Source organism: Phalaenopsis equestris, unplaced genomic scaffold (genome assembly GCF_001263595.1).
Source record: "Phalaenopsis equestris unplaced genomic scaffold, ASM126359v1 Scaffold000570, whole genome shotgun sequence".
NCBI lineage: Eukaryota > Viridiplantae > Streptophyta > Magnoliopsida > Asparagales > Orchidaceae > Phalaenopsis > Phalaenopsis equestris.
Window position 1 is genome coordinate 115740 of NW_018165010.1, and position 18741 is coordinate 134480.

The 18741-nt window shown below is 32.8% G+C and overlaps 1 protein-coding gene and 1 pseudogene across 1 annotated transcript in view; one reads left to right on the plus strand and one right to left on the minus strand.

The window, feature by feature from the left end:
* Positions 1–10685: 10685 nt before the first annotated feature.
* LOC110029397 lies at positions 10686–11704 on the plus strand (annotated as a pseudogene).
* Positions 11705–13042: 1338 nt separating this feature from the next.
* Positions 13043–18741, minus strand: part of LOC110029398 (formin-like protein 20) — a 58324-nt gene continuing 52625 nt past the window's right edge. Inside the window, exons 18-19 of the mRNA XM_020731674.1 lie at positions 13643–14142; positions 13043–13282 (exon numbers count right to left, since the gene is read on the minus strand). Coding sequence (XP_020587333.1) covers positions 14003–14142 — 140 coding nt within the window. The 3' untranslated portion in view covers positions 13043–13282; positions 13643–14002. The remainder of the gene's footprint in view (positions 13283–13642; positions 14143–18741) is intronic.

Below are 18741 nucleotides of genomic sequence, written 5' to 3' on the forward strand. Positions count from 1 at the left end.
GAGAACAGTTTAATTTTTTATTGATTTTAAAATTCATTTTATCAAAAAATCCAGAGTAAAAGATATAAGATTGACAATTCTCAAGCCACCTAACTTCTTAGCTAGATACATTGCTAGTACTGAAAAGCATTGGCTTGTTGAGCATCATTATAGTGTAAACCGCCTCTTCCTTTTCATTGATTTTTAAATCTAACTTTTTATTGAAATTTGTAAAAATATAAAGACGTGAATCTTTTTTACAGATGTTAGCTAGATGCATTGATAACAACATCTAACAAGATACATAAAATTATTCAGTGTTATACAGTAAAATAATTACTATTATAAAAATGACAAAACATATAACCAAAACATAAAATTCATTAGTTTGCTACCTAATTCCAATAGTTTTTCTTCGTCTGTAAACAAACTCCTTATCAATAATATCAATTTAGCAGAGATTTTTCTGAAAAATACTTAAATAGCTTGTTAAGTTTAAAGTAATTTAATGAATAATTACTATTTTAATATGTAGTAAATTTTTATATGTGAATGCATAACATGATTGCACAAAGGAATATGCTGATCAATTTATAAATAAAAATTTTTATTTTAGTAAATTACCTTTTTTTAATTTTCTTACTTTAAAAAGTCATTTTAGGGCACATAAAAAAATTTGTACCAACAATGATACAAAGTCTTTTATTTTCATTTTCATTTTGTACTATAAAGATACAATCATTTTTTATTTTTTTTCCTTAAGCGTCGACCATCTAATGATTCGATTAGGAGATGGGATGTTTTAGATTCGACTTATATTAAGAAAGGTAGAGGTGGACCTAGGAAGACTTGGGCTTATTATATAAAAAGTGATCTTAATTTATTAGAACTAAATGAAAATATGACACTAAATAGGACGCAATGGAGAAAAAGGATTCATGTAGCCGACCCCACGTAGTGGGATTTAGGCTTTGTTGTTGTTGTTGTTGTTGTTGTAAAGTGCGTGAATAAAATAACACCTCCAACTAGTATCATGAGGGAGTGACTCAAGATAGACTTAATCGTGATCTTTTATTTAACTTGTATATAATTTTTTTCAACCTTTAATTTCATTTTAACTGTTTTTTTGTGCAATGCAAAAGGTGATACAATGTTAATCATAGAAATACTTTTAAGCCTTTTTGAAATAATAAAATGTTTATTTGAAAGCACAAATACCCTTAAATAAAAGAAAATAAATTTTGTGCAAATAAAACCATAATTACTCACGTTGATTTCACCTTATGAAATGATTCATTTAAATATGTGGACTTTCTCTTTCACATTCTCAACTACTTACTATAATTTGTTACTCCTACACAAAACCGTTGACGTCCCTTTCCTTTATTTAAATTTATAATTCTTATAAACTAATGCATACCTCAATTTTTTCTCTTTTTTCTTCTGTCAAAATAACAACCCCTTTCAACTCTTTTGATTTACACACATAATTATAATTCCTAAGATTTTAAGATTAATACTTAATAACATAATTAAATTGACTACAAATAAATTTCCATATTAGCACCAACTATTTGCCACAAACTTTCCTCTTCTTCCTTCAACCTAAAATGTTCTTCTGTCTTTACTTTCAAATTTTTAATCACAATTCATTGTTATATAAATGAAATTTCTCTTAATAAGTAACTAAAAATAAACCCCAACTTGGCTTTTTCTCTTGTTCTCCTCATGTGCAACTTCACATTCCTTATCTTCAAATCTTTTGGAATCAATTACTCTTCTGTTTTAGTTGTTGTTATACATTAATATAATCCATCATTAATATTTTAAGTATTAAATTTAAATTAATTAATTTAAATTTTTAATTTTATTTATCTTATAACCTTTCCTTCGCAGTTATCCATTCTCATTGATACAAATTTAAATTTATTCCACATTTGATTTCCTAACATTAATTAAAAGAGCCCAATTTAATAAATTAATATTTCATTTATACAACGAAATCCTAAAACAATTTTGATAAAAAAATAATATTAAATCCTAAACTTCTGTTTTATTTATTGTGATTATAAAAATAAAATATCTTATTTTTATTGACGATATTATGATCACTAAATTCAATCATATTTTCACAATCTTTATTAAAAAATTTATCTAAATATCTCACGCACTTATATTGAATATGTTCATCTAAGAAAGACACCTTTTAATTTTTATTTTTAATACATTTTACATTTTACTTGAACTAATTCTTTCCTTTTCTTATCTTTTTGTTTGGATAGTTTATCTATGTATTTTTCACAATTTTTATTATTTAATTTATTATAAACATCACTAAAAGCATAATTATTATTTTCTTAGACTTCATATGTGCCACCGTATATTTTTTTTCAATTCTTAAGCTTTTACATCCCAATTAATTTTTATGATAAAATTTCTTATTTGTTGTTTTTTTTTTACATTATTATCCCACCATAATTATTTTATTTATAAGAGTTTTTTCTTTAATTCTTCAAGCACATCTTTCACAACTTGCTTAATAATTCTCGTTATTTAATCTCACATAATATTAATTTTTTATGAACTTCCTAAATTTAATACCTTAAAGTTTACTCAAAAATAATTTTATAAGACTTTTAAGTGCTCTCACCTAATTATGTGATAAGGTTTTGTTATATTTTTCTGCTTCAAAACCTTTATTTTAAAATTTAAATTCAATAATCAATATTTGGTACCTAAATTTTCACTTGACATAACTTTACAATATTTACAATTTTAATAATGTATTTTTCTTATAAGAAAATAATCAGTTTGTGTTTTAATGGATCCATTCTTATAAGTCATATTATGTCTCAACTTTTTTTCTAAATAAAGTATTAACAATAATAAATCATAAGCTAAAGTAAAATTCAATATGACTCTACATTTATTCATTAGTTACTCTAAAATTATAACCATCATAAATACTTATAAAATTTTCTAGCACTCTACCAACATATTCATTTAAATCTCCTACAATAAAATTTTTGCTTTAAAAGGCATTTTTTGTATTAATTCTTTTAGTTCATTTCAAAATTTTTCTTTTGAACATACATTCAAATCTATTTACGAAGCATAAACACTTATAATATTAATAATCTTAGTACCAATAACTATACTAAGAACTATAATTCTATATCTTAGTTTTTTAATTTTTATAATATTATATTTCAAACACTTATCTATAATTATGCCTTCACCATCTCTAGTAAGACTTTTAAATGAATACCAAAGTTTAAAATCTAAATTATCAATTTTCTTACCATGTTAGCTAACCCATTTAATTTCTTGAATACATAATATATTTATCTTCCTATGAATTATAATATCTACTAATTTTATTAATTTACTTGAGAGAGTACCCATAATTTAAGTTTATATCCTAATATTAGTTTCATCAACAAACTTTTTTGCTTGCATCAGTTCATAATGTCAAAACCCTTATTTAACACTGCATGATGCCCGACATTACTCCGTAGTAATCGACAATCACCCAAGTATATATGTCAATCAAATAATATACTGAATTAGAGTTTTTTTATCAATCCCATGAGTTAACTTATCAATTTTTCTAAAAGGTGAAGTTCTAGTTTACAAAATCACTAAGCGTAGTTTGGAAGTGTTCAGGGTTGCAAAGATTGAAATGTTCTAAATTTCTAATGCAGAAATTAGAAAACAAAACTAATTTGTTTGAATTTCTTAGTGAAAGGTCCATTCTTGTGACACCGATTGAGAGATTTTTTGTATTTTTCTTCTGAGTTCCCTATGTTATTGTTGACAACCAGATACAAGTCTTTCTTAGCCCATGTATAGGTCATTTGAAGCATTGGAAACTCGTATGAAGGCTTAACCATACAATGTTTCTCAGGAATTCCTTAGTCTGCTATTTAGGTTGTACTCTCCTACTGACAATATGTCTATTCCATTAGATGAATATATATTAATCTAATTGTTCTTCTATTTAACGGTTAGAAGACCTTGATCACAATGGGTTTTATGTTTTCTAATTGGTCAAATTAAAAGTAAATGAAGACTGAAAGGTTAACACATCAGCATATTGAAATTCAAGCATAGAAAGACTTCAATGAAAAACTCAAGGGTAAAACAACAAAGTAATCACATGTTTTACGTAACAGGAGTATGAAAAAATTTAGCTATCATGTATGGGAAAAGAAAATACAAATATTTCTATTGAAAATATTGAATAAAATAATGTAAGAAGGTATAAAAAGCTCAAATTCGAGTCAATCTCCATTTGACATACACTGCAATCCTCTCCATACAAGCACACTCTCTGTCTATCTCCCTTGTACAAGTTCACATAAATCTCTCTCAAAATACTCCAATACTCTCACAAAAAACAACTCTAAAAATCTTCTTCAAAGAAAAAATCAATGGAGAAAAGTTTAGGACACACCTAAGACTCTCTATAGACTAGTAGAACAACCTTCTAATTGCCAAGAGTGATTCCCAGGCTTCACTCTTTTAGGGCTCCAAAATCCGCATCCAAACCTTCCAAATTCGGTTTCTTGCATGCCAGGGAGCAGGGGTGCCGCAGACTGGAGCAGGGTTTCCGCCCTCTCTCGTTTGTGGCTCGGGGATGCAGCAGACTAACACGAGGGTACCACTCTCTCTGGTCTGTGGCGCAAGTGTTGCAGACTAGTGCAGGGGTGCTGGTATCTGACACCCAATGCTACTACAATGGCTGCATATAGTGAATCTGGCATTTTAGAGTTAGTTTCTTCTCCGTAGCTTCTCAAGTTGCCTAATCACCTGTAACCTGTAATACATAACAAATACATGTTTCACAAGCATAAATCATCATAAACACTAAATAAAACATGAAATTAATAATCAAACATATCACATTTTTGCTTCGTGCACTACACACGCTGGTCTAGCAACCCTTGCACATTTTGCACTATATTCATGTTATAAAGTGTGTCGCTTTCAGTGGACTCCCAACATTAATATAATGATTTAAATGATTCATATCATAGTTTTTCGACAAAAAATTTAATGTTAGCTATCGACTATGTAATGTAACCCTCCCTTTTTTGCATCCGAAACTTGGGACCCAACAATGGTAGTGTTAACGTTCAATTGTTCTCCAAATTAATTTAAATAGTAACCCCAATTTGTATGGGATCGATTGGTCTCAATTAATTTTGGCTCTTTATTTAGGATAAAAAATGGGAAAAAAATGCAAGCAAATCAGCCCAAGATCTCTTTGCCGGTTATTGAAGGAAACCACAAAATCTTACTGTTGTGTATCTATGGCTTTTTGATGATCATAAAAGGACACATGGGATAGTTCGAAAAAACTTGTTGTAAATCTATAAAGCCCGTTGAATGGAGGTAGCTTATTATAGCATTTCTAAATTATTCAATCATATAATATCTGTAAATAATTATGAACACATTTAATATACCATATTTTTGTATAATAAAAGTAATAATTTAGAGACATATAATGTTATTATGTTTTAATCATCCTTAAACTTGAAGTAATTATAACTCAATCTGTTGAATCTGATACTGTCTGAGAGGTACACCCAAGGAATAGAGCATAAAAAGAAGAGGAAATGCGAGAGAGCGCAGTGATGAACTGTGAAAGCGCGTAACCTGTATTCCAAAAATGACTCCTATTTACAGGCATAGGAAGGTACATACTCAAGATTACGTTTGTGCCCCTTATTTATTAGAATAGTGGGGGTTATCTTAGTATTTATATGTGTGTCAGATACACCCATGGGTGGGTTTTTTTTGGGGGGCGGACCACAGTTGATCGGTCTGCCTTACGCCGACCAACTTGGTTGTAGCCTTTCTAGGAACAAGAAACGATGGGTGAATCAACCGGCTCATCTTTGGTTTGGTTGAGCTGATCTTCTCGCCGCAGTCCCTTCGGATGATAACCAGCCTGTGAATCCCTTCGTTCGTCATCATTGCGTTTGGCCGTAGGATTTCTTCAATATTCATTCTCACAAAATTTTCAAATACACAATCAAATACATTTTGTGCAACCCGAACAAAGTAAACATTTATCCTCATAAATTTTATTGCATCACTGAATTGTGTTTTCCAAACTCCTCTTCATATTGCAACATCTCCAAGATAACTCAGCGCACAGGCTCATCACCAACCTAAGTGCTCCTTAAATAATTAACCTATAAATTCTTTAATAGATAATTAAATGTAATCATATAAATTTTATCATCATCAAGTCACTAATGAACCTACACAAGATTAAATACTTGGACTCTTGGGGTTTAGCATGATGGGTCCAGGAACAAGTACTCCTTCACCAAAAATGGTAAACACATAGTCCTATTTTCTGCGGAGTTCGAGATTACATGTGCCCTTGTTAGCACGGAAGAGCCTGTAGGATCAATTTCGGTGATGACAAAGGACAACAAGACAAAAGAGCCAGTTACAAACACAGAACAACCAGTATAGAGAGAGTTTCATAACATCTTGTTCAATAGTTTACTGCAATGGCCACCTTCATTTGAGGAGATTCAAGCGACCCTCACTTCAGATCATGTTAAGCCAATCTTGGTTACTTTGGAAGGATTCAACATAATATAAGTGACACGAAGTCCTAGTTCACTTCAGTAATGCAGTCCCAGAAGGTTGGACTAATATGGATGGCTACTCGCAAGTGGGGAAAACCCTTTAGTCGTCAATGAGATCGAAGTGCTTCTAAGTTCGTCATCAAAGATTCTTCTTCTGGGAGGTTATAGCAACTCCAATACCTTTAACGTGCCAGTTCCAACTCGATACTATGAGGAGGCAGAAGCTTCAATGAATGAGGTTGAAGCTCCCCCAACCTTGAGAGATTGACACATGTGTAATTGGGCGCGGATCAGAACTCCCGCGTATAGGATGTCTGAACCAATCCGGCTGGCTCTCTCACGATGGTTTAGCACCTCCTTTCCAAAGGGGACCCAATCCTAGTTATCTTTGGCTTATATATTTGATTCTTGTGATTTTAGGTTTTAAGTTTTTTTGTGAGTTTGTTTAGGACAGCGGCTGACATCCGTTTCTCCCTTCTATGGAGGAATCCGAGGGTCGAGCAACACTCCGGCTATATCTCACACCCAAGTGATGATTTATCCTTCCCCAACTCTTTCGCATCCCTCCCGTTTTGTTGCCACACATTCCTTTTCGCGGCAGCCGCCCGGACAGCATCCTTTTTCTGCTCTTCCTGAACTTTCCCCACTCTTTCTAGCTGGCACCTTCTCGGAAAGCCACCATTTCATTGTCCTGCAGTCCACCACATCCCACTTCGCTGCTGCCGCCCTTCTCCCTTGCTGTCGGAGTCCAGAATAGCATTTCTCCTGCTGTTTGGCAGCTATTCAGCCCCTTGCCCTTGCTGCCACCACCTAGAACAGCCTGTCTTCTCGCTGTTCCAGTAGTTTCTTACCTCGCCTTTGCTATCACCATCGCTCCTTTGCTGCCACCCTACCTTCCAGCCCAGTCACCGCACTTTGCCACCTTTCCAGAGGTCCGAACCCCTCGCCGATCACCACCACCTCCCCAAGTTCCACCCTATTTTGAGTTGGTGTATTCATTTGTCGCCATTTCCTATTTCTGTGTGTGTGTGTTTTGTGTCGGTTGTCATTTCCCATTTTTATTTGTGTGGTTGTATCTCCTTATTTTGAATTCAGCAATAATATTTTCTTTTTCTATTGTTTGGGTTAACTCTGGTAACATTAATCTTATCAAAACATTGTTCTCAAGTTTATCACAGTAATGTTGCAATATTTCTTGTCATAAAAAACTTCCAATTGCATTTATAATGTCCTCTTGCCTGTGCATTGATGATCATAGAAAAGCTCATTTTTATCACATTGTACTAGCTCAGGACTATGACTCCTAACCTTAGAACTCAACTATCATCTTTATGCGCTTTAAATAATCAAAATTTATATAAACATGTATTATTAGGCCTAGATTTTATTCAAATATTCAAAATTATTGATATTTAGGCAACACTCTTTTATCGAAAAGATGTCACAGTCTGCTTGCTTACACATATTTTATAAGTAGTAGATATCCAAAATGCATTAAAAACAAGTAGATATGAGTCTGTTCACCCAAATAGGTGGCGTTAGGTGATGATTTACTTCATTCCCTTTCTAACTGAACGATTAGTAGGTATCAAATTTCTAATAGGTTCTTATTCCTTCTAGTTGCAGATTAGATAAAACCATTCATATTTATATCAAGATATTGTGACTATGCATCAACTATAATTTCCGTTAGTTTTTTAATCGTTTTCGAACTGTCTAATCATTTTTATCTAAGATTATTTAATGCCTCCATTTATTTGCCAGACTTTAGCTACAGATTTGAATGTTGATGTTTCAACTTGTGTTAAGGATCAGACAGCAATGAAAGCTTTTTATGGAGGGTCAAATGATAGGGAATTAATTTAGAGAATTAGGAACATTATTCTGCTTTTTTGGAACTCTGAGGTGCTTTTTTGTTACACATGAATCTAGTGCTTATTTATTTTTCTCTTTATGCACTTTAAATAAATGTAAATTTCATCAAATTTGATTTTCATTATCATTTTCTGTGCAATTTTTTTGCTTGCTTCGCCAAATTAAGGGAGCAAAACTTGGATGTTAAATCTCTTAGTAGTTGCAAGCATTTCCATGATTATCTAAATTGTAACTTCAATTATAAATCTCATATTGAATCTATATATATTTTTTTATTATTGGTTTATTGGGTATATTAAAATGGTCTGTTGATGCTTCTAGCCAAATATAGGCAGCTTCTGGCTTGATTTAGTTTTAAAGCGGCACTCAGTAATATGATTAAGGAAGATTTACATACTTACCACTCAATTCTTATGTATTTACAAATCTAACACCTATACTTCATGTAGAATCAAAACTGCACTGTAGAATAGGATCACACTGATTCAATAAAACCGGAACAAAATATTCGAATTGAAGCACAACAAAAACAATCCAGACAAACACACCAGAATATAAGGTGGAAAATCTGAGAATGCGAAAAAACCACAAAGTCACACCACCACAAATTTTCACTATGAAATTTAGAGAAGTATAGAATACTAACTCAGATGTCTTCTCCACAATCGATGGAACTTACAGGACTTAGCTCTAAACCCTTCCTCTCGATCTCACATGAGAAAAACAAGCTAAAATTCTCCTCTCCGAGACATCTATCCTTCATGAAACCTTTGTCGAAAGAATCACACGCGCAAGAGTTTTTTTCTTTTTTTGTCAGCACGGGCATGTCCATATGGGTGCGGGCGTTGTCACTCTCTCTGTTTGCAGGCATAGGCCCGTCGTCTAGATGTTGGCGTGCCGAACTCAAAATACCTCTGTTGCTTGCCCAACTTCCTTGCGTCTGTGGGTGCTCTTCCAGGCTCCACACCTCAACATTTAGGTTTTAGATATGAAAATAATTAGGAATTGGGTGGTATGTATGTATGCGCCCCTATTATTTATAGCAAAATGATTGTTTCTAGCCTGGATCTTTCTAATAATTACATTAATGTGGGTTGATAAAATCAGATCACAGTTAACTGGACCACTGATTGTGTCTTGGCTTGCATTATACTAATGATATTGGAAAACATGTGAGTTGATGATTCCAGAATTAATAATTACACTTAATGGCCTATATAAAGTTGAGAAGCTACTTTTAGAAAGTGCTTATGAATCAGTTTGTATTTTTTAAAAAAAGCAATTTTCTTAGTTTCTTGCACACACACGGATTCAGAGCTTTGTTTGTTGTTTGTTTTTCAATCTCATTGCTTCATCAAACTAGTTCTTTTTTGGGGAATTTACATTCATACCACCCAACTCCTATCTATTTAAATATCTAACACCTAAACTATATTTTTTACATTTATACCACCCAAATCTTTCCCATACGTCAAAAATGCCATCATTTTATCTTTTAAGAAGTGAAATATACCTTTTCATGCATAGCTAAGATGGTATGCATATAAAAAATGAATTATAAGTTTTAGATGTGTAAATACATAGGAATTGAGCGGCATGTAGGTAAATCTTCCCTTTTTTTTTCATAGTAAGTTCCTCTTTGGTTGGATTCCACTTTCATTGATATGCCTCGATGGGAAGCAGACAAAAAACGATAGTGAACAAGTCTAGATTTTATACATCCAATTTGAAGAAAAAGCAACATAAAGTGAGACTTTCATTAATCTCTAAGGAAAATGTGGGTCCGACCACAATGAATTTGACTTGCTACCAAAAAGTTCATGATGCATCACATGACAACAATTCTTCTAAACTAATCTTTACTTGGGTGTGACTCAATCACCAAATAGGACCCTACTTCTCCCTCACCCTATCCTCCCCCCTGCTTTTCCCTAAATTTCCCCAAATAGATTCACCTTTCATGTCTTACAATTTCACATCTTGTCTGCTCATTATGTTCCATATACTATAAAACTCAAGCTTTCTCTAATGCATTCAATTTCCTTCATAACTCTTTTTGACTTTACAGAATACTTTACTTCTTATGGTTTCTCATTTCATGTAAAATATCATTCCCCTCTGCAGCAATTAGTTCAGTGGTTGAGCTAAGTGGTTGGGCTATCATTCATATTATTTACTTAATGAACTAACTTTGTTGTCATCTGTGGGGGCCAATTGACTTCCCCTCCCCTTCATTTAAGCCAAACATAGCCTTCTTCAACTCTCATTCATCCAAAACGCCATGGCCAAGGTCATCAAGATCTTGAGGAAGTCCATCCATGCCTTCCTACATTACTACCACTCCCTCGCCTCCATCGCCGCCATCGTCGTCTTCCCTCTCTCCGCATCCATCCTCCTCTCTCAATCACTCGCCCCCGCGTCATTCTACACCCTCCAAACTCTCTACCTTCGCATCCAACTTCTGTTCCAGGCCGCCGGATTTCCGGCATCCTCGCAATTCTTCTCCCTCCTCAATCTCAAGCTATCTCAAACCATCTTCACCTTCATCCTAACTTTTCCCTTTACACTAACTTTCCTTCTCCTTGCCAAAGCCTCTGTGATCTTCACCGTTCTAAAGCCCCCCAATTTCAAAAGATTCAATCCAACACTTCCGACTCTACTGCTTTCTCCTACCAACTCACCTCTTCAACTCATTCATCATCCTCTCAGCAAATGCCGCCTTCTTCTCCATAATCTTCCTCATCTTCAATACAACTGAGGCACTTCATCTCTCTTCCATGAATGTGATCCTCGTCCTCTCAGCCGGAAGCGCCATTCTTTATTCAATCGTGCTCGCAAACACGATGGTGGTCTGTAATCTCGCCGCCATTGTTTCTGCAATGGAAAGCTGTGGTGGATATCTTCCGGTCCTCAGGGCTTGTGTTCTTATCAGAGGAAAGGAGTCCACCGCTATCACATTGGCTCTGCCTGCAAATTTGGCAATGGCTGCAACAGAAGCCTTGTTTCAGTACCGGGTAGTGAAGCCATGGCTGAATTCGAAGAGTTTCGCTGTTTCCCTGATTGGGGAGGCTTCGTCGATCACTTGCATGCATTCTGTTTTGGTAGTTGTTGATGTTATCATCAACTGTATGCTGTATAGGAGTTGCAGGAAAAGGGGCAGGTTAAGTGGTTGGGAGGGTGAAGTTGATTACCATTTGGAATTGGAACCGGAGGAAAAGGAGGATTTGGAAGCATGAATGTTGACAAATTGTATAAATTTTTATAAGATTTGAGATCACATAAGACATGTTGGAGTTCATTAAATTAAAGGAAGATTTACATACATAGACCTTAATTCATTTATATTTTAAATTTTGCATACATGCCACATTATTCATGCTAAAATAAGTTAAACCAGTGATATTTTTTATGTGTTATAAGATAGTTGAGAGGTATAAATGTTAAAATTTAAGTGTTAGATACATAAAAACATAGGAATTGAATGGGACGTGTGTAAATGACCAATTTAAGGTAGTGTTATTGTTCCTTGAAAGGAAAAGAAAGATTAATTTTCAAAAAAATTGAGGTTGCCGTCACAGGTAAATGGTAACTATATTTAACTTATTTTTTAATTGAAACGCAGATTTCTAACAAGCACGAAATTTAAGATCCGTTTGGGGCAGCTTGTGCGTTTCAGGATAAACTGCTTATCCTGAAACGCGGCCCCCAAGGGTCGAACCGCTGTCTGCATTTAGTGTAAAAACTCAAACAGTTTCAAATAAGCTGGCGAAACGCGCAAACCAAATGGTACGTTGGCATTTTGAAAACGCTGCCCGCACTTATAAGCTGCCTCAAACAAACCAATTGGCTAGAAACCAATTCCTTTCTGGCCATAATTTAATTTAGAAAGACTCACGCATACCGCAATTTTTTTTGTATTTACATTTCTAACATCTAAAATTTAATACTTACAATTCTAATACTTCAATGTCTTTAAATCATGCATGAAAAAGATCTCGTTTTTAAAGATTAATAATGGTGACATTATAATGTGATGTTAATATTTTAGTTGTTATAAATATAATTCTGAAGGTTTAGTTTTTAAATATATAAATAAATAAGCATTGCATAGCTTGTATATAAACACCTCATTAATTTAAAGCCAATCTATACACGTTCTAGACAATTTTCAATCAGAACTTATATATATTAGCTTTAAATTGTTCACTAGTAATTTAAAGTGAAGACAAATCCCACTACGTAGTTTGAAGGTGAACATCAAAAAATTTGACTACAATCTGAGGAGAAGAACAACAACAACAACAAAAATAATTTGTTACTATGATTGCTAAAATTCAAAAAATAAACCAAAACTTTTTCTTAAGAGAGATCATCAAAAGCCGACTTCGGCTTTGTATATACAAATAAATTTCTCAACAGAACATAGTAATTTTTCAAATAGTAATGTTCTGTTTTGCAATACATGAAGGGGGGAAAAATGGACCTCCAGCCGTTGTCCGGACGCAAGCTGGGTCCGGACAATGGAAGCAATATTTTCTCCCATCAGTTAAAGCATCGACGACAGGAAAAAGGCATTATATCATAAAATATATGATTTCCTCTTAAAAATACAAAATTTTGTTTAGAATAATTACAGACTTGCATCTCCATGCCCTATTTTTTGTACACTCACCTGGCTAATATCCACTACTGTAAAGAATAAAAAAATATAGAAACAATAAAAAAAAAATAAAAAGAAAAAAAAACATGGACAGAACCATACCAGAAACTAAGACTGCATCAACCAAATTAAGATGGCTTGGCCTCAAAAAAACCTGCAGCAGGAAGAAAAACTTCAATCACCGACAGAGATGAATTCCAAGATAAACTCATCATGACTCTAATGACATTAATCAGCTCCATTTGGATTGCCCAATATCTCTTAGGGGCTGTTTGTCTGCAAGTAAAATTTAATATTAACAGGATTTAGTGAATCCGCAGAACTCGCGTATCTTCCTGTTTGGATGGATTTAATAAATCTGGTGATAAATCTTATTAAAAACCTCTACCAAACAGCCCCATACGGTCGAATGGATGTGTAATCCAAGCATCTAAGAATATTAAAGTCACAGTTGAGCAGATTAATATCACTGATCATGAGTCTTCAAGCTAGGAGCTACAGGACAACTAAGTACCTCAGCGGATCCTTGTTTGGCATGATAGTTGCCAGCAACAGCGCTGCGTTCGGCTTTAATCATTTGTCCCCTGGACAGCCATGGAGGTTTCAGGCAAGATCCAGCACACTAGAATCTTTGTGCTGGTTGTCAATAATTTGTCAGTCATTGTTTATCTCAGGTTAAAAAAATCTCATCTCAAATCCTTCACATTTGGAGGTTTAGGCGTAGCCTCTGCCTGCTTCAGCTGATTACTCGCCTATCTTTTGTTACCAAAATAAAAAGCAAAAACCGAATGCGAGCAAGTGCTTCTTCTCCTTGGCCTCCTTCCTCGTTTCCTTTTGTTTTTTCAGGCCTAGCGTGTGTTGGGGGAGACGATTTTTATTTGATGGATTTGGAGCTTTTGGACTTCTCTATTTCAGCCTCTTTCTGGGCTTTCTTCTTGTCGAGTTCAGCCTCTTTGCAGTTTTCCTGGTGTGCTCGCCGAAACATTTGGACAAAGGTAGTGAGCGTTGAGATTACTGCATTAAGGAGGACATGGTTAAGGCTTGTAAGGAATTATCATTTATTGTCTGATATAGAACTGCCTTATGCCTCATGGTGGTATTGTAATACCCAGTTTTTTTAGAAGGAACAAGTGTAAAATATCATATATAAATTATAAATAAAATTTTAACTTTTATGAAAATTATAAAAAAAATCATTTTATTGCATTTTACACTACAAGGCCATTATAAGTGCATGCTAAGTCTAAAAGACAAAAAAAGTAATGGAATTGGTTTTTGTTCATAGAACTGTAGCTAAAGCGGAAATTATGAATTTGTTCCCCGTCGGACAGCAAGCAGCGGCAGGTTAAAGATAATGGCTATGGTGACATTGGGTATTATATATATATATACATATGTACGCATATATGAATTAAACAATAGCATTGCAGCTCATATTCCTCCATCCTGGAAGCTCAGGAAAGAACTAGGAAGAGAAGAGAAGAGAAGAGAAGAGAGGAGAAGAGAATGAGGAGAAAAGAAAAAGTGAGGGATATGAGAAGTTGAGAACATAAAGGAAGAAAAGTGAGGTAAGGCAAGAAAGCTAGAACTTCAATTTAAAATTTAGATTTCGATATTTTTCTAACGAATTGAGTTAAAATTGGAATGGAAGGTCTTTATGTTTGTATAAGGAGAATGAATTTTGTGATTGTTTATAAAAGAAATTTCAGGGCATTCAGTTCAAAGGGGTAAATCGTCATTAAAGTAAGACATACAACTCTAATATAGAAAACAAACCTTCTATACTCATTTGCAAGTATATTTATACGTACATTAGATTGATGATTGCATACAATGGATACAACAACAGCAGGAACAATAACAAGCTTCTATCAAAGTGGGGTCGGCATTGCATATTTTAAACTATTACTGCTTAATTTGACCCGTTGACATTATTGGAGATGTATGAATCATAATAATATGTTGTTTCTATTACATTTAAGTAAATGAGTTTATCATCGACCATATTCTTATAATTCACATACTAAAATGAGCGTTGGTGGTATATTCAACCAGTTAAATCATACCAAACTCCATTATGCCCTGCACCAATTCGGAGATGGTCGACGTGGGGCATGACAAGTATATGGTGGTGGCGGGTTCGAACCAAATTAGAACAGTCACATGTTTTTGTTGCACTAAATTGTCATTTCAATGTTCGTACCAATACATCATAAGAGTATAACTCTTATACCAAAGATGACCAAACTTTAATTAACCATATGGTCGAGGCGTGTTGCTCAATGATCACTTCTATAAAAACTCATAATATGACCAAACTTTAATTGGTTGCTTGGCTTCAAATAGAATTTAGTAAATCCTCTAAAGTCATATTTAATAAAATCAAAGTTAAATTTTAAAAATATTATTTCAGAATTTAAGAATTTAAACAATTGTAATATCTTATTATGTTTTATTTAGACTATATCAATCATAACTAGACTACTTAAACCATAATTAATACAATAAACAATCTCAATTAACTAATAATTAAAACTTTATTAAACTAAACTTAAAAATAACTTCTATTTTTGAATTCAAATAAAAAACTATCAATATACTTTAAGTTAAAATATTGTTAATCAATTAATAATAATCATCCTTGTTGATGCAAATTTAAAATTAAACTACATATACCTAATTTGCCTGTATGAATATTAAAATTAATAATGTTTTAACATTTATAATTAAGCTAATTCAATAATAATTAACAAAACATTGTCATTGTGGGATCCCAAGCCCCAGATGCGAAAAGTAGAGTTACGTTAGGTAGTCGACAACCAATGTAAAATTTTTCAAAAAATCATGACATGAATTCTTTAAATCATTGGTAAATGCTAAGGTGTCCCATAGAAACAACGCGTTGCATGACTTATAGTGAAAATCATGTAAAGGCTGCTACACTGGTGCTTGGGTGTAATGTCAAATAAGCAAGGGTTCCAACATTACGGACGGATGCAAATAAAAAAGTTATTCCATGAAGCTAATATTAGGATAAAATTTTGGAATATAAGTATTCTCATTAGTAAAATTAATGGAATTAGTCAATATTATCGTTCATAGGAAGATAAATATCTTATGAATTCAAAAAACTAAATAGGTTGTTAAAAAAACTAAGGGTATTGATAGCTTAGTTTTTAAACTTTGTTATTCAGTCAGAAGAATAACAAAGTTGTAAAAATTAATAGAATTTACGACAAAATTATAGCCCTAAATATTATAGTTGATACTAAGATTTTTAATGTTATAAATGTTTATGCTCCTCAAATAGGTTTAGATATAGGTTTAAAAGAAAATTTTTGGATTGACCTAGAAGAATTAATACAAATAATACATCTTGAAGAAAAAATATTTATTGGAGGAGAATTAAATGGACATGTTGCTACAAGGGCGGAAGATTTTAGAAATATTCATGGTGGCTATAACTTTTGAGTGATTGATGAAAGTGGAAACATATTAGATTTTATCTCAGCGTATGATTTTGTTATTGTTAATATTTTAGTTAAGAAAAGAGATTAACATACTATTACTTATAAGAATGGATCTATTAAAACACAAATTGATTATATTCTTATGAGAAAAAGAGATCATCGAGAGTGTAAAGATTGAAAGATCATTTCAAGTGAAAATTTAAGTGCTCAACATCGATTATCAGTTCCGGATTTTAACATAAATAGTTGCATGACAAAGAATACAAGAAAATATTATCATAGACTTATACAGGAGCACCTAAAAAACTGAGTATACTTTAAAATTTCAAAATTTGGGATGTTCATAAAGAAACAAATTCTATGTGCGATAAAATAACAATTACTATTAAACAAGTTGCAAAATATTTACTTGGAGAATCAAAAGAATTTTTTTTTAAAATAAAAATAGTTGGTAGAATAATAATATACAAAAAAAAATAAAAAATAAGAAATTGTGTTATAAAAATTGATTTAAATGTATAAGCTTAGAGAACTGGAAAATTATAAGGTAGCCATTGGGAGTCTAAAAGAATAATTGTAACACTAAAAATTATGTTTTTAGTGAGCTCTATAATAGATTATATACTAAAAAATGTGAAAAATGTGAAGATTATAAACTAGTCAAGCAAAGAGAAGAAAAGTGAAGATATAATTCAAGTAAAGTGTATTAAAGATGACAATCAAAAAGTACTTTTCTTAGATGAAGATATTCATCAGATGTGAGTGTGATATTTTGATAAACTTTTTGAAGAAGTTTCTGAAAATATGAACCTTAGTGACCTTAATATCGTTAATAATAATAAAATGTTTTATTTTTACAATCGCATTGGTAAAAAAGAAGTTGATGAGGCTTTAAAGAAAACCAATGGTGGAAAATTAGTGGGACATGATGATATCCCAATTGAAGTGTGGAAATGATTAGGAGATATGGGAGTTTGTTGGCATATTAAACTCTTTAATATTATTTTAAAAACTAAAAAAATACTTGAGTGAAAATAAAGGGGATACACAAAAGTGTGCAAATCATAGAAGAATTAAGTTGATGTATCGTACTTTAAAATTATAGGAGAAGGTAATTGAACATAGATTAAGAAGTATTACAAAGATTTCTCATAATCAATTTCGATTCATATCAGGCGGATCTACCATGATGTTATACATTTATTGAGAGGGATGATGAAGAAGTACAGAGAGAATAAGGAGGATCAACATATGATTTTTTTTATTTAAACAAATCTTAAGATAAGGTTCCAAGAGAAATCCTTTGAAAAGTTCTAAAGAAGAAAGATGTTGATTTGACTTATATTCAAGTCATGATTGACCCACTATTTTCTTATTTCAGATGGATTACATCAAGGATCATCTTTAAGCCCATATCTTTTTGCTTTAGTTATGGATGCTCTTACTGGACATTTACAAGAGGATGTACCTTGGTGCATAAGTTCTTGTTGATGATATCTTCCTTATGGATAAGACTAGAGAAAAAGTTCATAAAAAAATTGAATTATGGAGGCCTACATTGGGTACTAAAGGCCTTTGTTTGAGTAGAACTAAAACCGAGTACATGGAATGTAGTTTTACTAGTAGTACTTCTAGTGGCAGAGTTGTAACTATGGGTGATCAAATCATTAAAAGGTGTTAACGTTTTAGATATCTTGGGTCTATGGTTCAAAGTGATGGTAATATAGATGGGGATGTTATTAGTAAAATTCAAGTTGGTTGGCTGAAGTGGAGGAATGCATTGGGTCTGTGTGATAGAAAAGCATCGCTTAGACTGAAAGGAAAATTATATAAGATGATGGTGAGATCTGCAATGCTCTATGGAGCAGAATATTGGTCTATAAAATAGAAGCAAAAAATAAAGTTAAGTGTTGTTGAGATGAGAATGCTTAGGTGGATGAGTGGTTTGACACTAGGAAACAAAATGTGAAATGAATATATCCATGATGAGGTTGGTGTAGCTCCAGTGGCGAGCAAAATTTGAGAGTCGTCTTAGTTGGTTTGGTCCCATTAATGCTAACCATTTGATGATAATGTTAGGAGAGTATATGTTTTAGATTCGACTTATGTTAAGAAAGGCAAGGGTAGATTTAAAAAGACTTGG